Source organism: Maylandia zebra, linkage group LG23 (genome assembly GCF_041146795.1).
Source record: "Maylandia zebra isolate NMK-2024a linkage group LG23, Mzebra_GT3a, whole genome shotgun sequence".
NCBI lineage: Eukaryota > Metazoa > Chordata > Actinopteri > Cichliformes > Cichlidae > Maylandia > Maylandia zebra.
In genome coordinates this window covers 21,966,135-21,990,641 of record NC_135188.1, presented here as the reverse complement: position 1 = coordinate 21,990,641, position 24,507 = coordinate 21,966,135, and the positions used below count along the sequence as shown (strand labels likewise).

General features: G+C 41.6%; 1 protein-coding gene across 2 annotated transcripts in view; it reads right to left on the bottom strand.

The window, feature by feature from the left end:
* Nucleotides 1-232: 232 nt before the first annotated feature.
* Nucleotides 233-24,507, bottom strand: part of LOC101476769 (zinc finger protein GLI2-like) — a 96,919-nt gene continuing 72,644 nt past the window's right edge. For both annotated transcript variants that reach the window (XM_004565574.3, XM_076880443.1), the window contains exons 6-14: nt 18,508-18,709; nt 17,888-18,080; nt 15,391-15,501; nt 13,427-13,567; nt 9,283-9,432; nt 8,554-8,718; nt 7,494-7,772; nt 3,968-4,319; nt 233-3,002 (exon numbers count right to left, since the gene is read on the bottom strand). In XM_004565574.3, coding sequence (XP_004565631.3) covers nt 976-3,002; nt 3,968-4,319; nt 7,494-7,772; nt 8,554-8,718; nt 9,283-9,432; nt 13,427-13,567; nt 15,391-15,501; nt 17,888-18,080; nt 18,508-18,709 — 3,620 coding nt within the window. In that variant the 3' untranslated portion in view covers nt 233-975. The remainder of the gene's footprint in view (nt 3,003-3,967; nt 4,320-7,493; nt 7,773-8,553; nt 8,719-9,282; nt 9,433-13,426; nt 13,568-15,390; nt 15,502-17,887; nt 18,081-18,507; nt 18,710-24,507) is intronic.

The window sequence follows — 24,507 nt, the reverse complement described above, 5'->3', positions numbered from 1 at the left end:
GACATACAAGCTCAATTGGCCTGCTTTCAAAGTCTTCTGTTGGGCTCAGGAAAAAAAATGCTTGAAATTGGCTTAGTAGGTGCATTTTAAACATTAATATTGCTCTTTGCATGGCATTGCATAGTGTTTCCTAAACTACAGCCAAATAGTTTTTTTTAGATACTGAAAAAAAATGTATTTCTGATTCTGCTGTGGATAACCTGGGCTGGAAGGACAACACAAAACACATGCATTTAAAAAAATCAAAGTCAATACTGTATTTCTTAGAAATATACAAAGGATATTTACATATAACGAGCACAACAAACTGTTTTCAACAGTGTAAAAAAGAAGAAAGCTTGAGTCTCTGCTCTGAAGTCTTCTCCTCTTCTCTCTGTGAGAGCACGGCCAAGTTATCAATAATTCCAGTCACAAATCAAGTCTCTGATGCCCAAATCTGAGATGCCACAGTTAATCTCAGCAGCAATGCAGCAATCAAATCACAGCTCACCACGGGAAGTGGCTGTAAACTTGATGATAGATGGAAAAAAAAGAATAGTGAACTGTTTTCTCCTTGACAAATATTAAAGTTGAACTCAAGTAATTTACAGTGTGAAAGGTTTTAATTGAGTACACAGATAATTACCTGGTTGAATTTGCACGTTTTTTGAATATAACTATACGCACAACATGTGTTTGTTGTATCTGAGGCAGGCACTTAGTAAACTGATCTTACTGCAGACCTGTACAACAACTGAATAAACTCCCTTGTTCATCATTTTTGCTACCTAAAGCAAAAAAAAAAGAAAAAAGAATGATATGGCTTTTTGAAAAGACTAAAAAAACTGCCATTTTAAATAATTCATAAACAAGACTGTACAAGGAAACAACAGGCAGGCTACAGAAGCTTTCAGCTCACAATCACATCAATTCCAACTGCAGGGTTGAAGGGTTATTCTGCATCAGGGGTTCAAAATGTCTGCACACAGTTTGAGGCTAAGACATCAAGTTGAGGAACTTGCTCTCCTCTGCTAGAGCAGTCAGCAGTGAGCTCATGTCCCCGATGGCCATGTTCCCTGTCCCCGCAGGCACCGAAGGCAACGTGACCGAGTTCCTGGGCGTCGTGAGGCGAGAGGAGCTCTGGGACAAACTCTGGAGCAGACCTGGACTTAGCGTTCCCGACACGAGGCTGGAGTGATCCCCATCATCCAGCATGCAATCAAAGTCTATTTGGGCCTGCTCCAGTGCTGTGGTACAGTCACTGGTTCTTGCCGTCTGATTGGCGCTTGAAGTGGGAGGCACCACCTTGTTACAGTTTACATTACCATTAGGCTCATATACTTGAATCTGCCCTGTGTAGTACAAGGCATTGTCATTAGCATTATTGCTGCGGTGAAGTCCTAAAACTCCAGCAGTGGATAATTCGGAGTTAGCATTAGCAGCTTGCATCATTTGCTGCGTAACTTTTGGAACTGAAGGGTTCTTGTTCAGAGATCTCGGTTCGGTTGGTGGCCTTGGCTGAAAATTGTTCTGATTTCCAACTTGTGAGGGATTTGGGGAGTTCATGTTACATATTGATGTGTCAGTGTGTTCAATTTTTATCTGCACAGGCTGAAATCCAGCATCAGCAAAGTGCAAGTCAAAGGTCTCCATGTCACATGACTCCTGTTTGCAGTTGCTCCCACTAATGGTGTTAATGCAAGGCTTATAGGTGGTGTTACCATTCCTGTCATAGGGCTGGATGCCTTCAATTAACAGGGCTTCATTGAGATTCGATGGCTGCTGGAATCCTTGTTGCTGGAGGCAGTTTGCTCCTGGCTCGGAGTTCAGCTGAATGTACCTCTGCTGCATTGTGAGGTTCTGATTCAACTGCTGGTTGGAGCTGAAATGGTTGCTAAGAGATCCAAAATTGTGGTTTTGCTGGAGCACAGCCAGGTTCCCTCGAACCTGTAGTCTGGAGTACTCCTGGGAGGCATCCATGAGTCCTGAACTTGCTGGAACATTGGATGGCGAAGGTGGACACATCTGTTGCTGTTGACCTGGACTATTCCTCGAAGTGGGTAAAATCTGTGAGAGCAGATTCACAATAGCCATCCTTCTCTGACTGAAGTGCTGCTGCTGGATAGCCGAGGCTCCTTGGAAATCTTCATTTGTCTTGTCTCCATTATCAGGGATGTGACTTGTTGTCTCCATGGTAGCATTCTCTGAAATGCTTGGTGGTCGCAGACTATAAGGGTAACGGTGAAGACCTCCATCTGATCGATGACAGTCTTGCTGAGATAAACGTCGGTGATCTGCTGCAGGAGGTGGACAAGGCTGGATTGTCACCCTTCCACTCAGCGTGCCCATGCTGTTGTAGCGGTGCAACTGCGACTGGTTTAAAGTTTCTGGGGCAACCTGTCTCACAGGGTCACTGGCTCGACGGGGGATGTTAGATGGGACTTCGTGGGGCATCAAACTTCTTGTGGCATAGCTGCTGTACTGTCTGAAAGGTAGGCCTTTGTTGGTGGAGGGTTTCTGGGAGTCCTCATACAGGGCTGCATGGGATTGCAGACACATTTGGTCCATATATGTAAGAGGTGTAGGTGGTACGCCCCCAGTGGCAGCTGCATATTTTGCCTTGAGACGGTAGTGTTGGGCTGGGGTCAGGCTCAGAGGGCTGGGAAGACCCACTGCTCCAAACACTCCTGCTCCTCCGCCACTCCCACCACACTGACTAGCCTGACTTGAACGCCGTGAGATGTCGGCAGAGATGGGGTCGTAGGAGTCCGCAGAGCTGATGTTGCTGGGGCGGTTGGCACCAAATTGTGAGGCCTGGCTGGAGCGCCGACTGGAGAAACAAGGGGAGATGCCTGAGGAGCGGCGACTGAGGGTGTAGACTGAGCTCAAGGTGCTGGAAGTGCTATCACGTCTCTCGGAAAGGTTTTCTAGTACAGTCATTTTACTAGAGCTCAGTTCACCAAAGCTAGAACCAGGGAAGGACGCCGGACCCCCACCCATATTTTGGCTCTCCAGGAGGGAACCTGTGAACAAACAGACGAGAATGAGAAACTCTAGATCTAGAGCTACTTTGTCAAGCTTGTGGAGCTTTTTTTCAGGTATTTTTAAACTCAATCGAACAAACATAAAATACTAGGAACTTGCTGGTGGACCAAATGTAGTGCGTTTCATTGAATTAGATTCTATCTGAGGGGGCAGTGGGTGTATGTGTTCATATGAAAGAAGGTGCACCTGCTCTTTCTACGTCAATTAATGCCACAAGTAATACCACATATACTTTTTCCGCAATAAAAAACAGATCAATATTCAGATAGCTCACTGGGCAGTTTCTCATTCTAGTCCATGGTCTTGATGAAAGTCCTTTGTTGTGCTCTGCAGCTTCAGTGAGTTCAGCACAGCAGCATAAACCTCCATCCTCCAGAGTAGAAGGACTACCACTCAGAACTGGAAAAGCACCTGAATAATGTGAAGGATCCCTGGGTCTGCCTTGGTTGGACATACTTGAAACATCTCTCTCAGGTGTCCAGTCAGATACTTTGGGTACCAGGGAAGGACTCCATGTAATCATGTTCATTTTATTAATCTTCTCCTAAATGACTGAGCTCATCACCTCCAAAGCTGGTCTCAGACAAAGTGCTAAGGAAGCTCAGCACGTATCCATGATCCTATTGTTTCTACCTACAGCTTATGGCCATGGATGAGGATGGAACAAAGATGGATCTAGTAAACTGACAGTTTCAACCTTCACACTCAGTTCTTCTGCACGGTTATAGGAGGATTGTCCAAGTAAAGTCCTGTCCAAGTCTATTCATGTGTGGGAAACGTTAAAGTAAAGTGTCCACCTGCTTACTAATTAGTTCTTGGATTGGAAACCAAATCACCTAAGAAAAGTGTTAACTATGGAAAAGTTTCTATATTTTTAGTGAAAGGTTGAAGTGAAGTGAATAACTGTCAAAGCAGCTTTAATCTAGACTTTCTATCAACTCACCGCCTGCCAGTATGGGTGGGAGCTTCGTCCCGAGGACCACAGGTGGTGTTGGGTTGTTGGTCCACTGGCAGGAGTCCCTCACTGTCTTCAGTTTCTCCTTCTTGAGATGCTCCAGGCGCTGGCTGGTGCTGAATTGCTTTCTAAAGCGAAGACCCACCGCTGCGACCCCACTGGTGGAATCTTCAAAGCCCAAGGACTCCACAAACGGCAGGTCATCCAGGGTGCTGAGGTCCCCTAGGCTCCCCCCGCTGTGCGCCGCCATCTCTACTCCACTGTCATTGTTGGTGGCACTGCCAAGTGGTGATGGTTCGCTGCTACATGATGACTGACCACCAGGGCTGGACTGATACATCTGTGAAGAAGGAAGAGAAAGAGAAGGAATGCAGAAAATGAGATTTTAAAAAAAGAACATGAGCAAAACAGAAAGAGACACAATAGTTTGTCCTAAAAACAGCTTTTCTGTAGTAGAACAAAAATGGGACAGTGGTTAACATGGCATGAAAAACAGTGAATCAGTGAGTCTTTTATCCTCCCCCAGCTTAATTGTAAATAATGAGTGTGTTTTTTGGGGATGGGGGTGAAGAGGTGGGGGCGCACCACAGATTACAGACTGTCTTAGTCTGTCTGTGAATTAGAAATGGGCAGGATGAAAGGCTGCTTGAGCCTGAGCCAGAGCGCCGGGCCAATCATCACAACATGTGATCACATTTCCCTCTCCAAAAAATCAACTGTCAGGGTGGAGGCTGCTCAAGCATTTAGGTGAAGCTTGTTGTTCTCTTACCTTCACAACTATATCTTTCAATGTTAGTTTTGTTTACATCAAATTCGAGTTAACAGAGGGTTTAACATGATGACAAACCTCTCCAGTCGGACTAAGGACAGCAATGATTAGACGGTGTATATCCACTGCCTGGCCTGTTTCCTTGCAGTCTCTAATATATTCGCTGCTAAAAAAGCTGTCTTGATCACAGCTTGCTGGTTGGCTCAGTTTGCACAACCAATTCCCAGTGTTTGAATATTCATCCAGGAGTGAATTTTATCATGGTCTGTGATGGGTGTTTGATAGGTCTCTGCTGTGAATGTAATCCTGTGTAATGGAAAAATGTACACCGTAGTACCATTTCGAGATAACAACGTCATGCATAAATAACTCCCTGCTTGTTTCAGATGACTAAAATCTCAGAAACTAACTGGATGCAATTAATTCCAATTTAATTATACAAATTAAACAAATCCCATTAAAAAAAAAAAAAAAACCCCAAGAAAAGCTACTTCAATAAGAGATTAGGCAATGTAGAGTTGTTTTTAATATTCTACCCTGAAAAGGATTATAGTCCTTCTTGACTTTTGGTACTTTAAACAGCTGTTACTGAAATAGGGCAGGGCTTCTCAGACGTTAATCAAGGACCAGCCCCCATGCCAGAGGTTAAGCCCAGTGCTTTGGAGTCAATGAAATTGACCTTTCCACCATGTTTGTGTTTTGTGTGCCTTTTGGCATGTTTTAGTTGCCATTATCTGACACATTTGGCTGTTTTGATGAGTGAAATTACAGAGTTTATTTTTTGGGTAGTGGCTTCATCCATTTTATATTTAAAGCCTATGGAAATGGTGGCAAATATATGGCAAGTTATAGTCTCATCAAGAAAATTACAGTGAAAAAAACTGCAGTTTTATCAATAAAATGCTCTGTTTGTCTTGCTGGAATACCAGCATTAAAAAGAAAAGCATGAGACTTAAAGTATTTCTAGCAGTATTTCAAGTTGTTTAGATTATACTGCAGTTGCTAAAAACAAAACTTCTGAACCTGACTCAACGTGATTACACACAAGTCTGTTACACACTTGCATAAATCAACGGTTTATGAAATGTGACCATTTTTTGATTATACAGTACTGTGCAAAAGTCTTGAGCCTCACATCATTTCTTTAGACTTAGCTAGGAAAAGGGGAACAACTGGACTCGTAAATGGAAATAAAGCATACGGCAATTCAAATGAGCTGGAAAGGTTTCTTGTCATTTCATTAATGACTGATAGTGCTGCACCGTGGGTTTCTTTTACTGCACTGGTAGTGTGTTTGGGATCATCATGCTGAAAAAGGTGCTTATATCAATCAGATGCTTTTCAAAAAATATTGCATTGTGGATCACAGTTTGATGGTACTTTTCTCTGTTCATATCTCATAAATTTTGACAAGATCTCCAACACCACTGAGTTATATGCAGCCCAAAACCATGACAGAGCCTCCACCGTGTTTTACAGATGTCTGTAGACACTCACTGTTGTACCTGACCACATCTGTACATACTGATAATGATTTTCACCACAGATTTTTTTATTTGGATTCATCACTCTATCAGAGCTGCTGCTGATTTTCAGTCCAGATCTTGTATAATCCAGCCTCAGTCTTTTCTCCTTGGTCCCCTTCATTAAAAATGGCTTCTTATCAGCCAAACTTCCACTGAGACCATTTCTGATGAGGCTTCAGTGAAGGGCCAGATACATCTTAATATTTTCAAGGACACACTGCACACCATGATGAGTTATGACAAGTTTTCAGCTAATAGCTCTTTGGGAATCACCTTGGTGCAAAAATTCTATTTTGTTTTGGTCTGTCTTTGGCACATAAATTATGTGTTTATGTGACAGGCAGCTCGTAATAAAGTGGCCAAAGATGCAATTCAAAATGTGTTCTTTGTTAACTTGTTTGATTCAGGTGTGCTGACACAGGGTGTCAGCACACCTGAATCAAATAATTAGTTCATTACCAGCCCTCTGGAGAACTTCAAGACATGTTGACGTCATTTAGCCATTTAAATCAGCTGTGTTGGATCAAGGACAACCCTGGTGTAGACACAACACTGTTTCTTCTGTTGAGAGTTAACAATCCTCTGGAAATGGACAGGTACAAGGAATGGAATTAAAATTAATGAAAAAGTAGCCAGTGTTTAAAAAAAAATTGAAAGACCTTCAAAGAGCCTGAACTAATATTGCTCACGGCCACTTTAAAACATTACAAGAAAATCTGGCACCTTGGAATGAAAATGAGGAAAGGAATGGGAGAGGGTAATGAGGCATAACTCAAGATGGCTTTACAACAAGAGTGGGGAGAATAAATCTGGAGGTGTTTGGGACTTTGAAGCTGCTGTTCTTTGGTCATAATGTAATTTTGGAAGTGAATCAGTGCAATGGAAAGGAAGGAAGTTGAAAGATGGTAAATAAAAAGGACTTTAAATAATGTACAATAGTTATAAGCCACAGATGAGCTCACCTCAGTAAGGTCTGTCCATAAGGAAAGTCAGAAAGGAGAGAGAAATGAAAACAATGAGGCAGGAAGCTGAAGAAAGGTTAGAACAAAAAGGCATGCTGGACTAAAAGAAGAGAAATAAGAGAAATACTTCATTAAACAAAAGAGGTTTATACTAGAGTTGTTAGAATCAAAAGCTGTGTAGTAAAGTCAGCATGCAGTACATAACTCGTCTAACTTTGTGCCCCTGTGTGTGTGTGTGCAGATTTGAGCGGTCTTACCATAGAGTTTTCTGTCTTGATGGATTTGACCTGCAGGTAGTCCTCCACACCTCTGGGGGAGCTGTTATCCAATATTTTGTCTTCCCTGTGGGTTCGCTCTCTTGGACCCGTCTCATTCTCGCTGTTCTCCCGGGGTGGCACTGGTCTGGGTGGCAGGTCGCTGCGCTGCTTCTTGGTGACGTGGGCCTCAGGGCCGTGCACTGTCTTCACGTGCTTCCTGAGAGAGCTGGGATCGGTGTAGCGCTTGGTGCACCCGGGGATCTTACATACGTAAGGTTTCTGTAGGTGCAGAGAAAAAATCATTCAATGCTGAAATAAAAGACTGAAAACTACCGAAAACTGCAGTTCCCAAATGTTATGGTGGCCACATCCATCTTTATATATACGGTCATTAGAGCCTGCATATTCACTGTGAGGGTACATAGTGAACTGTGACTCCAGCAGGCTGTGCAGATCTGCTGTCAACAGCTGTTAGCACTGAACGTTTAATGAGGAAATCAGCAGAAACAATCAGTGACTTTGGGATTTCTCAGCAGTCAGAGGCAACCTGCAGGTTTTAACTCCCTCTCTAATGCTGCGGACCTTTTTTTATTGAGTTGTATCTGAGCTGCATGTGAGCAGCTCAGTGTGACCGTGGGCTGTTGCAGCGATGCCGAATTCCCACTCTGCAGTCCCACTGAGCGCTCTGAAACACTGCCAGGATTCATTTTCTGCTCCTGCAGGTGGTCTGGCTCCTGCAGGGGCGGCAAGCATGATTCGCCCTAATGCATTGTGGGCCGTGGAGCTCATTATGCCTCCACCTCATTATTTACTCACAAATGTCTGCAAGACTTGCACAGGGGGACACAAAGGGTGCCGGCACCACTTCGTACAGACACAAAGGAACAAACCTGCTGCCCAACATGAAGCCTTCAGCTCACCTGAGGCGGAGGTGAACTGCTGTCACTACCTGCAGCCTCACATCTCCACCACTTCAATCGCAGCGCTCTGAGAGAATTTGTTATGCAGCTCCATAAGAGAGTCTGTGTGAAGTTTCAGTGAGCGGAGAAGTCTTTTGTACCTCGTTCGAGTGCGTCCGGTTCTGGTGCTTGGCCCGGTCCGAGGCGTTTGAAAAGGCTTTGTTGCATCCTTCGTGCTCGCAGACGTATGGCTTCTCGCCGGTGTGCGAGCGCAGGTGGGTTTTTAGATTCTCCAGGCGGGAGTAGGCCTTAGAGCATCCCTCAAACTGCACAGGAAGACAGGAAATAATTAAGTGACTCTAACAAACAAATGGCAGCAAAAAAATAAAGACAAAACACAGATAACTGTCTGGATAAACAGTTAAATAACCAACAGGGTAACACAAGGCCTTCATAGTGGACATCCTAATATTTGTGTGGTACTTTAAAAGTAGATATTCACTTCTATTTATACAAGTAAAGACTTTAAATCATATCGTGAGACTGATAATTATGATTAAAGCTTCAGTCACACAGGCAGAAAAACCAGTTGGAGACCAGTTGGTTGCAAAGCAGCAGTTTAGCAATTTTTTTGGAACAAAACTTAAATATACTGTTACAGGTTATAAATCCATCAACTGGGGTTTGGGTCAAAACCAGGGGTTTACAGATGTTGTGTGGGTATAAATTCTTTTAATCTGACAGTAAAATGATGAATGTTTCAGTAAGAGGAAGTGTGAAGAAATCTGTGTGTTTTCCAGATGTGTGCATATGTGCAGTTGCTGGTGTTTAGAGAGCATGAGGGGCCCTGTGGGAGCCTGAAGAGGGCGCAGAGGCCATCCGTTACCCACCGTGCACTTGTGTGGTTTCTCCCCCGTGTGTCGGCGCATGTGAACCACCAGCATGTACTGAGCTTTGAAGGGCTTCTGCTCCCGCGAACAGTCCTCCCAGCGGCACACGAACTCCTTCTTCTCTCCGTGGATGTGGTCGTTATTGATGTGCTGTGGGACACACACACACAGAGAAATGAGAGGGTTTTCTGGGGAGAGCTGTCCACTAAGAGGCTCCCACGTTGTTCCCGGTTTAATGTTTCTGTGGAAATCCATCTTATCAGCGGAAATCTCAAAGGAAGGCTGCAGCAGATGAAAGTCTAATTGGGAATACGTAGACTGCCTGCGACAGTGGAAATGAACATGGGTTAAAGAGCGAAATCAGACAGCTCACTAAAAACCATTTCTTCTTAAAATAAATCATATTTTTTCTTAGCATTTTCGACAAGCTTCATCCTTTTATTGTGAGTGTTTTCAAAATTGACCTTTTTCTCTCTTATGTGTCTTTGAAACCTCAAATTTATTCCTGCTTTAACAGATTTTTGAGAGAATAAAATGCCCTCAAAAACTCAATAGAGCCTCCCGTGGAAGGTTATTGACTTACCTGATTATCTAACCCAAGCGGAAGACAGTTTGTTGTAATATTTGCACAAACACAATTATTTTCGTGATTACAACTGCTTGACTTCCTCTTTTAAGGACCGTTCAACCCCAAAATAAATTATCTATTCTTTCCTCATGCTCTAGTTTGATTTGGTATCTGTTTTAAAGCTATCAGCTGTCAGAAATTCTGCCTTTTCACCAGTATAGTTAAAGTAAAATGCACTTGAAGACCCGATGACTGTCTCTTTTCAGAAATCACTACAGGCATCAACTATTTTTTTCTACCGAATAACATTTGCTATATGTGTCACTGTGCAGAAGGAATCGTGCATATATTTGTGTAAGGATGTCGTGTGCACCTTTAGGTGAGCCACAATCTTCCTATGTGTACTGGATGTAGACAGTGAAAGAAAATAGTTCCCACATGCTGTAGCCCCTACACAGTTGTGGATTTTTAATAACAGAGAGCATAAAGTAGGGATCGTGAACCTGTGACTGTTCTGGCTGTCTCCAACTGCTCACTTTGATGGAAATGAATAAGTCCAAATTTAGTTTTTTTTTAAGAATATCACTGCGTTTACTGGTCTGAGGATTGTTGTATTTATGACTAAAGTTGGGTCATCTGCTAATCAGAAGGTTGGTGATTTGATGATGTAAACTATGATCCCAAATTAAAGTCAAGCATTTGGTTTCAAAAAGCCAAAATTGCTGATGTCCCAAAAACTGGACGACTCACGCCTAAACTATCTAGACGGACGAGCATCACTACAGATCAGAAGAAAAATATGTAAAATGGATTTTGGGATGAATTCTTCCTTTAAATAAGCTGCCAGCAATGTTGGGAAATATGCTTGCATGATTTATTCCAGACAAGTCCCCCAAAAAACTTCCTTCAATTACATAAAGTACTGATTTAACCAAATTCCTCTGAGAAGCCACAGGACTGATATTAGTGGTGTTAGGATGAGTCACCTGCTGATATCTCGCGGTAAAGACTAGTGTATCCATCCACTTTCCACCTCCATGCTGTGTCTTTGTATGCAGATACAGCCAGTGAGCACAGGTTTTGATCATGTTACTGATCAATGGAAAAATGATTCCTCACATGTTTACCCTTGAATCTAAAGAAAACAAATGAGTGGAGCTCTGCCAGGGAGAGGATAGGATCTAATGAAGTTTACAGGAAATGTGGTCTCGATTTGTAAAAAACAAGGGCACAGCTGACAATTACCTCGACCACAGACTCATTTGTTTACAGCGCTGCGATCAAAGCATCAGAATCATGTTGAATCTGAAGCTCCGGTGTTTGAAAATGCCACACATAGCAGCTTTAAAAGTCTGTAAACGGTCACAGAGCTGGTTTATGTGAGACTTTCCTCAGATGGACAGAAGAATCGGGGTTTAATGAATGATGGACAGCAGCCTCCCAGCCCTGCAGGACCCTCACTAATCCTCCTCACTCTGCTGCCTCTTTTCTCTCTCTGCTTCACTGCAACTGAGGAATGCCTAAGACCCTTTCAGCCAAGACTCTGCGTGCTGCGATGAGAAAAAATGAAAGCGATGATGGTTTGGAGGTCAGCTCGTCAGCCAGAGGAAAAACTCAAAACAAGCATGTACAAGAACTGAATGAACACAGAGGTTGTTTTCAGTGTCCAGGTAGATGTTCACGTAGATGATCAAAGAGCTCATTCCTGACCTTTGGAACAGAAAGTCAACATTTAGTTTTTAGGAATTAAAAGATTTTATTTCCCTTGTTTCAGGGCAGATTTTCTCATTTTCAGTATCAAATTTGATCCCGAGTTGTCTTCCAGTAAGGTCGGCATTAAACTTGCAGCTTCATAATGTCAGGACCAAATAGGAGACATTACAGCACCTACGTTCAACTCTTATTTGTATCGAAGTAATGTTGCTGTTATATTTAGTTAACTTATTTCTCTAGGTAGGAGAACACAGCTAATGCAGATTGTTTTTTACAGCCATAAAGCTAACACTAGTATTCCATCTCTTGAGTGGAAAAGGTCAGCTAGCCATCCAAACCATCTGGTAACTTAGCAGGCCAAATTTCAAATGATTTATCATCTGCAAAACTGGAGACTCTCTGCTGTCCTGTGAAAAACTAAGCACAAGCTCACTGCTTCCACTGAAATTAAGTGAGAAAGTAAATTAGCTCGATTAACTGATCATCATCAAGCTAGAGCACCTCTACAAAAGCAGAGGTTTTGTCAGTTTTCTGATGTGCAGCATTCAGGTGTGTATTAACACAATACTACACAATACTACTATCCAGGAGTGGGAATCCCAGCAAGATCAGACGTGCAATACATCTCAGAGGTACATCTCAGACTCTACAGGCCTCAGTTAGCATGTTGAATGTTAAAGCTCATGACAGCACACTTAGAAAAAGACTGAACAAGCTTAGGTTTATAATGTTGCATTGAACAAAACAAAAGAGTTCAGCAACAATGTCCTTTGGATAGGTCAGACCATAATGGAGACGTTTGGTCGTAATGCACAAAACTAAACACAGCAGTCTGCACACCCTGCAGCCATCAAGTCAACTATGAACTCTTCTGTATACCAAAGTATTCCAGAGTCAAATGTGAGCCTTTTGTTTGATGGGTAAAGCATACAATGATCCCAAGAACAGCATCAAATATACAACAGAATGACTGAAAAAGACAATGATAAAGGTGTTTCAGTGGCAAAAGTCAATGTACTGAAGTAATGTTGCAAAGAAGATTGACTCCACGATGATGTGAAAGACCGATAAAGTCATACAGCAAACCATTACCTCAAGTTATTGGTGCTGAAGGTGGTTCAACAAGCTATTGAATCATGGGCAGTACTTCTCTCTTTGTCAGCAGCAGTATCTGCCAGAATGGCAGTAGTTCATGCTGTGGCATAACAATGTGTTGGATGTTCACAGGGAAACTGAGGTTTGTATATAATATGTGACGATCATAATTTTTATGGTTCTAATTTTTGTTTGGTCAGGTTTAAGGAGACCATAGTTTGGCTGCCACAAGAGGAACCCAACCAAGGTCACCAGTCTAAACAGGAGTCATTTTAACCTGTTAAGCAACAACAGAGTTTCATATAGAATACAGTTTGAGTCGCAGTTATCTATCATATTTTATATCTTCCCCCACTGAAAAAGCTATGTCCAGATGAACAGAATCAACTTTCTGGGACCTTCATATTTTACTTTTGTTTTAAATGAGTGCTTGGTGCATGATGTGTGAATGATGCAAGAAAAAATGACTAATAACATTCAGATTTGACATTCTCATTGTTGGAATTTAAACTGATTGATTTTTAACCACAACTGAGCCAAACCAAACTCTAATAGTCTAGATTTAATATCTTTATCTGAGTTTTCAGAAGCTACGTTGATCATATGGTATTTATTCAAGAGGCAGATAGGGTTTTCATTGGCCTGATTTTTATGGTTTCAGGACAAATCTTTCTGTCAGCTTCATTTCTTTTAGGTTAGCAAAGGTGTTGAGATGTCAGAATATTTATCAGTTTGCAGACGGTGTTTTTTTTGCAGTCGCACACTTACGTGGACCAGCTGGTCCTGCGTGTCGTACTCTTTGGTGCAGCCTTCCCAGTGGCAGTTGGTTTCGTAAACAGCCTCGGGCTCCTGCTTACAATCGTCCCGATCCACGTCATCCTTCAGGTCCAACAAGCCACTGTGATGGTTCTGTAGAGAATCCAGACCGAACACTGTTAAACACATGTCAAGCTGTCCTTTATTTTTCTCAATATAAATGAAAAACACCGAGAGTTATTTATTCGAACTGAAATAAGCACGTTTTCTCGCCTTCATCTGAGGGCTTGTTTGCACCAAGCACATGTGGAAGCGTTTACTGCCCAGCTGTTAGGAGTCACATTCAGCTGTTTGTTCATATGTTTTACCTGCCACGAACACCAGAGATGGTAAATTACAGATTAAAGCTCGCACCGCTCCATCATGCTTCACTGAAGTTGAAGAGGTTGGCATCAGATTTGTTTTGACAACCTCAACCACAAACACACACGCGTGACTTCTGTTTACAACTCCACGTTAGCTTGTAATTCCGCAGCGTGAACGTAAATAAACCAAACACTGAAATCTCACATTGTCAGCTTTGTGTTTCTGAGTGTGTGATCAGGCGTCCGGGCTCGTCTTCAACAGCGGCAAATCTGGTAAACCTGTTGAGAAACTGTGTTTCTCAAACAGTTCTTTCAGTTTGATAAAAGCTTTCCCTGTTTTCTAAATATCGCCTCCACTTTCCCCAGTTTTCACTGTCTAAAAAACTTCCAGAATTTCCAAAATTGTTCCCACTTTTCCTTTCACAACTTTGACAAAAATCAAAGAATGTCCCAGAGTTGTGATCAATTATTCCAACCAAATGATATATATATATATATATATATATACATATATATATATATATACATATACATATATATATATACATATACATATATATATATATATATATATATATATATATATATATATATATATATATATATATATATATATATATATATTTCGCGTTCCAAAAAATTACCAGACTTTCCAGTTCACAACTTTGTAAAAAATTGAAACTTTCCTCAGATGTCCCCACTTCCTGGAAGTGTCACTGTTTAAAATGTTCTCCTGCTCAGTGTCCTCACCAAGACAAATGTACAGGGACGCTCACACATGTCTGAGACACAAACTGACACGTAGTTTGTCCCACGTGGCTCCCGGTACACTTCCACCAACACAAAGACGCACACACACACTGACACACAAGGTGCTGACTGCAGCATGTTTGTCTCTGCCCCACGCACGCGATCTTCATCAATTCTGGTGGCCCCAAGACGACTGCGCGCACCGCCGTCCCCATGCATCACGCCCAAACCTGCCTCGCTATCGGAGAGAAGCCGCAAATTTGTCAAAAGGAAGAGGAAAAGGCTCCTCACATGACAATAAAGCCCGGCCAATATTTCATGAAAATGAAGTGCTCTGGCACAGTTTACAGTGGCCGCGGAGGGAGAGGGAGGGGGAGCCAAACGAATGGATGCAAAGCTCTTATCATGTGGAGTTTTTCTGTATCCGAGATGCGATTTACAAGAAGGTCACAGGAGGCTGTGGCGCATCAGTGGCCACGGATCAGGACACAGAGAGTGAAGGCAAACAAATGTTCCCACTTTCCTGTCCAAACTCCCACGCTTCTCAAAACAGTCCAAAAACGTCACCTCATGATCCAAAAAAGGTCCTGATTTTACAAACATCTGATTACTCATTACAAAAGGTCGTGACTTTTTTAAAAGCATTGTTAATGAGTGGCGCCAAAGTTTCTTTCAAAACTAAGTCCCGTCTTTCCACACAATGCCTCTTTCTAAAGAGTACTCACTCCTGAAACTACGTTCAGACTTTGTTGAGCAAATTATCTATTTACAGTTCAAGTCTCAGTTAACTTAAAGGTCATTTTACTCCATATAACCCTGATGCAAAGCAGTAAAACACATTTTTCTCTTATTCTTTCGTACCGGTGAACAGGGAGACGATGGCCTCAGTCCTTCTGCTTCAGGCTTGACCTTTGACCTTTTGGTGTTCATAGGGTCAACTGTGCTGCTGACGGCCGAGTCGCCTCTGTGGTTCTGAGGAGGGGAAAGATTCAGGATCAGACACCTTTAGATGTTATGCAAGAACATCTAGAACGGATTTAAATGAATTGAAGTAAAAGTTTATCTCCAGTAAAAATCCTGTTACTCCTGCACAATAATCATATTTTTACAGGAGGGTTACTGTAACCTAAAGTTCAAGATGTACGGAAGCCCGTGGAGGACAATATTACTATTTTGAGTGATTTATCTGCTGTTCTCCTTCTGTTTGTGTATATATTTATTGTTATTTATTTTATTTTTTGTTTGTTTTAATTTGTAATTTTCTTACTTTCTAACTTAATACTTTTTCTTACTGTATTTATTTATTGTTTTTATGCTGTTTTACATGTGATACTGGGTTATATAAATTACACTAACTTACTTTAAGTGCATTTAAGTTGAAATTTAACATTTTTTGCATTAATATGGTGTCACCCTGTGGAGTAGATTTAATATTATTTATATGAAATAGTGACAACAACAACAACAACAACAACAACAAGCAACCAAGACAAAACCCCACTAGAACAAAAATTAAACTATGCAAACATTTCTATATTTATCATAGAGTAATTCATATTCTCAGCTGAAAAACTCTCTAAAAAAGGCAAATCCAATTCAAAATATAACACAAGGCAAATCACCGGCCCCTGTTCCCTTCTGCAGGATCTACACGATGCCCTTCCTAACCTCTCACACAAACATCTGTAATCTGAGCCAGACTCCGAGATTAAACGACCAGATTAGACAGAGAAACCAAGTGTTGGAGTAGAGAAATGATGGGTTTGCCCCCGAGAGTTTACCGAGCATGTGCGGAGGCTGACACCGCAAATAAAAACACTGAGAGCGCCGTGACCCGGTGAGCGAGCGGAGGGCGGGATGATGACAAACAAAATCTACAGTGAAAACAAACAGCTGGAAACCGGAGCTGCAAAATTCAGGGTTCGGCTAAACAGTTATTTCAGCAGCTGGCATGGAGAAAAATACCTGGGGAACAAAAAGGGGGAATTTCCTGCAACCGCACAGAAATCAGAGGCTTCAATCATCCAGAAAGCTTTGAGTACACAAAACTCTGTCAGCTTACAGCTGTCTTAAACTTATATTATTTTCTCTGTTTATTTAAACTCAAACCAGACAAAACTGTCTTTTGTTTGAAGAACTTTAAATACTGATTCAAATATACGAGGCAGATGTTTACAGTCTTGTTTTTTAAAACGGCAAAAGAAATAAAAATGTATAAGAAATCTACAATATCTAGTAATGACAGTATTCAGATGTCGGTGTGTTTATGACTTCCACCTAAGAAGCTGTCATATTGTAAGAATAAACATTTTACGTCTGCTTAGTCAAAATAGAAAATTAACAACAGCCTTATAAGAATGTGTCAACAGAGCTGATGTTACTGAACCAGTGAAAATGTGCTTAAAAAATGACTTTTATAGAAGGAAAATGCAGCGACTACCAGAAACTGAGTACAAAAATGAAAAAATAATAATCCTTACTAGCAACAAATAAAAAGAGTTTAATGCTGAAAATCAACAAAAAATAGAAATTAGATTATTACTTCTGAAAAATGAATCCAGAACCAGGTCCTATGTGACAAGTTAAACAAAAAAGAACAAGTAGGGCTTTTTTAGCAAATTTTTTTTTTTTTTAATCTTTAAAAAGCATTTTTTCTTTAAAAGAGGTGGAAAACCAAAAGCTCTCATTCACTTCAAGATTATTTGAACTTGTTTCTAACAGAAACTGCTGCTAAATTCTGTCCAAATCAATATGACAGCATCTTCTATAGACACATATAAATATGTGAAGACTGGAAAATATACTGAAAAGGAAAAAAACTGAATCAAGTTACGGGAAAAAATTTTTTAGACTAAATTCTCAGCTTTGAGCATTCCTCAGAAATGTGGATGTGTTTAATTTTAGTCACACACCAGTTAATCAATCAATCAATAATTCAATCAAGCCATCTGTGAAGCAGAACTCCATAAAAGGTCCAGAGCACGTGGAGCGCAGACATCAAATAACATCCACACAATACAAAAATCATTTCTAACCTGCATCCTGATACTAACCTGAACCTAAAATTATCAGCAAATATGACTTTGTGTAGAAACTAAATGAATTAATAAAATCACTTGCAGTACTTCTAAAATAAAGTGCACTGGTTCTTACATTTATCCCTGTGTGATACCATATTTGATGGTTTTAAAGGTACAGAACAGCTTCCTTTAGCACAAACTCCTCTTTCATTTCTGTAAATTAGTTTTTTTCTCCTGTACTGGAGAGGACATGACAGATCACACAGGAAAGCAGGACGGCGAGGGGCAATGAAATGGAGAAAATGATGCGAAGTGGAATCAAACCCTTGCCCCTTTACCTTGGATACCAGGTCGCTGTTGTGGGTGGAGGCAGGAAGCGAGGAGAGGCCGAGGGCCCCCTGGCGGGTGGTGAAGGTGGGCGGCGGCTGGATGAGGGGCGGAGTGTGGCCGAAGGCGCTGAGGCCTCGCTGCTGGGAGAGGAGCTGCTGGTAGGCCATGGGATTGATGGGGTGAGGGAAGGGGAAGGACGGGCTGCAAGAGGAAATTTTTGTATAAAGGATTTTTGTATAAAAGAGAATCTCAGCGGTAAACATAAAACTTGATACTTATATTTACAATGAATAAATTAAACTTTGGTTTACTGTGCAGTTAACCTCCATTCTTTAATTATTTGAGGAAATAAAATTAAAAACGAAAATCAGAAAGAAAGAAGAAAAAACTTTGTGGCTTTTCCCTTCTGCAACATAACAACCAATCAGGAGAGAGAGAGAGAAAATCAGACACCTGAGCTGGAATAAACCTGTTCAGTCTGAGAAGGCGATCAAACACTGCAAGGGTTCAGTGATTGAGATAAAGAATCAAAACTTGTCTCATGAGAAGGTTTAAGTTCAGTGGAACTGAACCTTTGAGTGACAGATCCAGGTGTTACGTTATCTGACATCAGTGTGGGTGCGGATACCTGAGCCCGCCGACCGACAGGTGTCCGTAGGAGCTGCTGGCGGCCGAGCTGGAGCGTGAATTGTTGATGTATGCCACCAGGGAGTTGGGCGAGGTGCGGATCATCGTCTGGAGGTCGATGCTGGCGTCGGACAGCGGCGAGATAGACAGCGCCCTTTTCCTGCTGAGCCGCGGCGTCAGTCTGGGGCTTGAGAACCGCGACACTGTGGATGACACACAGGTGGGTGAACAGGTGATATTATCCATCACACTGGTAACATGTAGGTTAGCAGTGAGAGGAGTCTAAAGGAAAGACTCTTAAATCTAACGAGTCACTCTCCACCTGAATGCAGTCTACTTAGAATCAGCCTGTGTCTGCTGTTTGTGCTATTTTGGGGCGGAGGCATTAAAGCGGTGAGGGTGGAAGTGCATGCTTGCTGTGATGGATGCTGCTGCAGCATCGCTGTGACACCCAAAACCCCGCGGACTCACAACAGCCCTATCAATAAGTGCTCACAGCGAATATAGTAAACTATCTCTTCACTGACACAAACAGAGCCTGGCAGATATTACTGTAGATATTAGACAATAAACTCAAGCCTCAAGGATGCAGGAATTACACTGTAGAAGCAATCGTCTGGAATAAGTGACCTACATCCGACTGGATCTGTCCCAGTGACACAAATTTTAAATGGAGAAGGGTCGAGGGGGTTAGTTGTTGTTTGATTGCACAACACTGAGAAGAATCACCATGTTTTCAGGGTATTTTGCTTTACAACTCCCTACTTTCCTAAAATAAGTAAAGAACACTTTCAGTGGAGGGAGAATTCAAATAGTTGCAGGCTGGGTTTCAGTTTGTCTTTACATAGGGAATAAAGTATAACACTGATGCCACCTGGCTTTAACAGTTATGCATGCTGATGCTGATTTGCATAACATTATATGAAAACTGTCTTTACTGTACAGTCTAAGTCAGCGGTCCCCAACCCCGGGGGACCGCTACCAGTCTGTGAGTCGTTTGATACCGGGCCGCGAGAGTTGAGGCTCGGGTGTGAAATGTATGGGTTTTTTTTATCGTTATTTTTGTTAATCATTTTTATCATTAACTCGGTTTCCCTGGGTCTTTTCCCATGTGTTATGAATAAATCTTCTGTTTTTTTGGTACCAATACTGGCTTTATTTTTTTGTATTTATCCACAACACCTTAAAGGTGAAAATATTGTCGGACATAAACCGGTCCGCTAATGTCCACTAGAGGTGGGCTCCAAAACTTAAAATGTCCAACTTAATTTCTTTAGTTCCAGCAGAAATAAATGTGTTTACAGCTTAATAAAAAAAACATTTTTAGCCTATGTAGTTAATTTGCCCTCATGACAACTATACAGGGGAATAATTTTTTTTTTATAATTCACCTATTTAAATTGCATTAAGGCTGTCATGTTTAGGCTGTGTGCAGGCAGGATGAGGACCCAAACGCAAGCTCACGGAGGCAGGAATGAACTCAAAACACAGTTTTATTGCTGACGGAAGTTAAGGCGATACAAAATAATATGAAACTAAACTGTGAAGTCATAAAGGAACTGACTCACGAGGAAACACGGAGGGGCACACAGTCATGAGGGAGACACAGACATAAATACACAGAGGGTTAACGAGGGAAGTGGGAGCACACGGGGAACACAGCTGACAGATAATCGTAATGAGACAGGGCAGGAGTGAACACAACATGACGCATACTGACAAGAGACTGTCAAAGTAAAACAGGAAGTACACAGAGGTTCAGACAGGAGGAGAGAGAGAGCACGGGGAGAGCACAGACATAACGGGCTGGGGAAAACACAAGGAGGGGAAACGAGGGCTCACAGATACACAGAGGGGCACACAGGGGGTAATCAAATAAGGAACATCTTAACAGAACAACCTAGGAACCACGGCATAAATAAAGAACAAAATACAAAACACACGAAAACTAAGAATACTGGGCCAACATGGCCCAGGACCATGACATCGGCATTATTAGGTCGTGCCGCCTTGACTGACAGGGGCTTTAGCTGCTAACTGTCTGCTATGTTCCTGAATGGACCTCTAGACCAAGTTTAAAAGGATTTGTTTAATTTTGGTAATAAATAAAATCAGATCATCAGCATACAGTTATAAGCTGCGATCAGTTTGTTCCTTCTGGTGCACTTTTCATATGATCATCTGACAGATAATATGGCTTATTGTGTGGTTATTGTACTAACAGACCATCCCTCCAGTTTTAGTAAAATTCTGATTTTATTTGGCTTTTAATTAGGAAGAATCGGTGTCTGTGTTAGCTGATAACTTACCCTGTCATTCTGATAGGTTCATTTCTGTCTTGAAAAAAGCCAACACAGAGACTAAAACACTGACACTGGTCAATACCTTTAATCTAAAAACAGCTGTCATCACAATGGCACTCAATCAATTTGAGCAAATGGACAAAGGACCCCACATTTATTATGTCCATGTAGATAAGAAGCATCAGTAAATAATTTGTTTTTCTTACAAGGAAGCTAATATGCTAATAACAGGACTTAGTCCCTTGATGGCACATTTAGAACTGTAGTTAAACCATAATTTACATGCATCTATATGAAACTGTTTGTTTGGTGGTTGAAAGGTGCTGTTGCTCGGTTGATGTGTGTAATCTTTGAGTACCCAAAGTGCCTCATCCTACTGAGACATCCCTGATACTCACAGGCAGGTCACTTTACCATCTGTAATGGGTTGTATTTTATACAAATGCACTGCAATGAAATGTGTCCTTAATGGGCTGACACAAAGGTGAAGAATGAGGGAAACATATCCCCAGCATCACAGCGTTGACATGTATTTGGTGCTGTTTAAACAGTAATCAATAAAACTGACTTCTGCGTAAATCAGAAAAATTAGGGACATTTTTTAATCAATGTGTTTCTTGGTTGGATTTGGGAGAGTTTGACAGAGGTCAACATGTACTGGCTGTTTATTGTTTTAAAAAATTAACATGAGAAGGGCTTAAATTACAGACAAATACATGGTTTTTTTCCCAAGTTTTCTTTTGGAGAAAAACCCTCATTTCAATTCTCACAGGCCTTAGAGTGAAGCAGGGAATTAGCCTCCTCTGCAGCTGTCTGATCATTACATTTCACAACTTTAGTCTTTAGTCCAAACATGTGTCTGCATGAAATCCAATGCAGCTCTCACATCTGCCCACATGTGGCGACCTCATTAAGATTCAGACACGACCAATCAATCTTCCCGCAATAATTCCTCGTAATTACTCCAGATAAACATCACCCAGTCTGGGTTGGACTTCACGATGCTAAATGAGGGCAATTTACAAAGAATTGATTTCAACTGCAAGGAAATGTATGCAGAACCATCTGATCGATCTCAGCTCTGACATGTAAATTCAGACAACAAAACTCTTCTTCAGGCAGGTAAAACAGGCTCCAAACTTCCTTTTTCTTTAAGTTGTAACACTGGGCGGACATACAGAACTCATTGCATGCTTAATTGTCATTTTTTTCCTAACCAGCTAGTCCAGAAGACAATGAGAAGCACACTGACTGTATTTAGGTGTTATGGTTAAATAATAATGTTTAATGTGACATAAGTAAATAAACAGATTTTAAACGATTCAGCCTGAGACTATAGATATTTTTTTCCTATGAAGTCAGAGTGAGTCAATCCCCACAAACTGTATATAAAAGATGTCAGTAGCCACTATGATGTCACCCATGTATTTCTGGCATGGTGAACCCTTAAAGTGAGCAGACTGAACAATCTCCATGTTGGGTTTCTGAGTCAGACCACATTTGAATGAAAGGATGGGAAGAAGTTATGAGCTAATGCTGGTTGGTATAGCTTGGCTAGCAAGCTGCACCCATAAACTGTAACGGTGCATCACATAGATTAGCACAATTATTTGACAAATTACGGTATCAGCAATATTTATAATTAGCACTATTATCCTGAATGACATCTGTTACCGCTCATAAACTTTTCAATTCTTTTTTTCCCTAAAAGATCTTGTGTCAGTGTCTCCCTCTCTGCAATCTTGGAATCTCTGAGCTCTGTCAATGAAATGGTGGTAAACTCAGATATGCACGTTATATCACGTTTCCCTGTGAATTGGATTAAAAAAACAAACAAAAAAAAAAACAGCCCAATGCTGAAGACAATACTTCAAAATATGAGTTAACAAGCTCATGGGTGACATCATGGTGGGTATTACCATGTATAGAGCTAAGCCTCTGGGAAGATTCAAATACGTTTTCTGAAACCCTGGTAATGACTACAATGTGGCAGGTTAATCTGGTCTTAATCTGCAACATGCTGTTTTTAGGCTAGTCTACATAGTGCACACAGCCATATCTGTTTGCTGCTCAAAAACAAATGGAAGCCTTAAAAGTTGCCCTTTATTTTTGCACATCAAATTACCAAATAATAACAGTGAAAGAAGCTGGTATCTTCCTCAAAGATGGGAATATTTAAAAAATGTACATTTAAAGAAAGAGTTTATCCATGAGTTTTCCACCACTGACGGTGGCTCTAATGTTCTCAAAAACTGAGTTAATTAAAGCACATTAAAGCATTGTATTGGACACCTGACACTAAATGCTGCTTGGAAAAGGGCTGTTAAGATAAATGTTAAAATCTGTCCTTGTTCCTTACAAAGAAACAGTTGGGGGGACTCCTGGAGCACATCTGGTTCACTTCCTGTCACCAAGGCTCAGAAACTAGAGGCTCTGACGTTGAGCTTTTCCTGCGACAGCGAGGAGCTCAGCAAGCAATTAATTCTGCTTTGTTTGCTTTCACTGCCGTGCTTATTAACGATGGGGCTCAGAGGGTCTTTCCAAGTATGTCCTGCAGCATATGTTACCTGTTTAAAGACTTGAGGAGGAGGAGGAGGCATCTTTATGCTGGGACATATGGAATTTGAATGATGATCTAACAAATCCACAGAAGAGGAAAAACATTTCCTCGATTCTCGAGGGACATCTTAGCTCTGGAGGTTTGTTACTGTTTGAGGGGCGGCCGGTGTTGCTGGATGCTAATTTGGACATTTAACCAGACGAAGCTCAGATAAAGCCCAGGTTGATGCTGATGCTGATGGTGGTGGTGGGGGTGAGGTTTTCTTTTTTTTCCTACTGTTATCGGTGATGGCGGCAGCGGCTCGTATGACGCCGTTCAGGACTGGCAGCCATATTCATCTCTGTTACTTCCTCTCACCTCTGGGGAGATGTGTTTATTAATGTGCCACTTCCACTGATAAATGGACCAATGGAAAACCCCGGCTCGACTCGCTCGCCGCTGCCACTGCCACCTCCCCCACTTCTCCATTGTGATTTATATTAGAAGCTGCTTTGGGGAGGGGGGGGGGGGGGGGGGGTGAGGTGTGTTGAAAACATTTTGGGGAGGGGGGGGGCTCTCAATTAAAGGAAAGTCATAAACTTTAGATAAAAATCAATAAGCTGCTTAAACTTTCGATTATTCTGGAGTCAAACTTTGACATAAGCACTTAAAAAAACTCACAAGGAGTCTGTCAACTATGACATCTGTTAATTTTAAATAAACATTTAAGCAAAAGTGACTAAATGATAGCCAAAAATATTTTCCTTATGTGAGCAATAAATATGAGGAAAACCAGTCAAAGATGCTTCCCAGCTAGAAGCGAATGTTTGGCCCAGATGTGGCCCACATCTGCAGTTTTCTTTGGCCTTGAATGACTGCATAAACATGGGGTTAGCATGGCTGCCACAACGCAGCCAGAGGTCAAGGATGTTCTGTTTTTGAGAAACGACACTCGCCAGCACGACAAGTGCCAAAAGAAGCCCGGATTAGGCCCAGATGTGTCGGCTCTCTGGGTTAACTTTACATGATTGCACTTTGCACATCTCTCATTCTGGAGCTAATAAAAAGACACCAGACCATCAACCATGAAAACGTGTAACAGATGAGTAAATTCGATGCCTAAAAAAAAGATGACCTTTTCTCATGAAAATAAAGATGT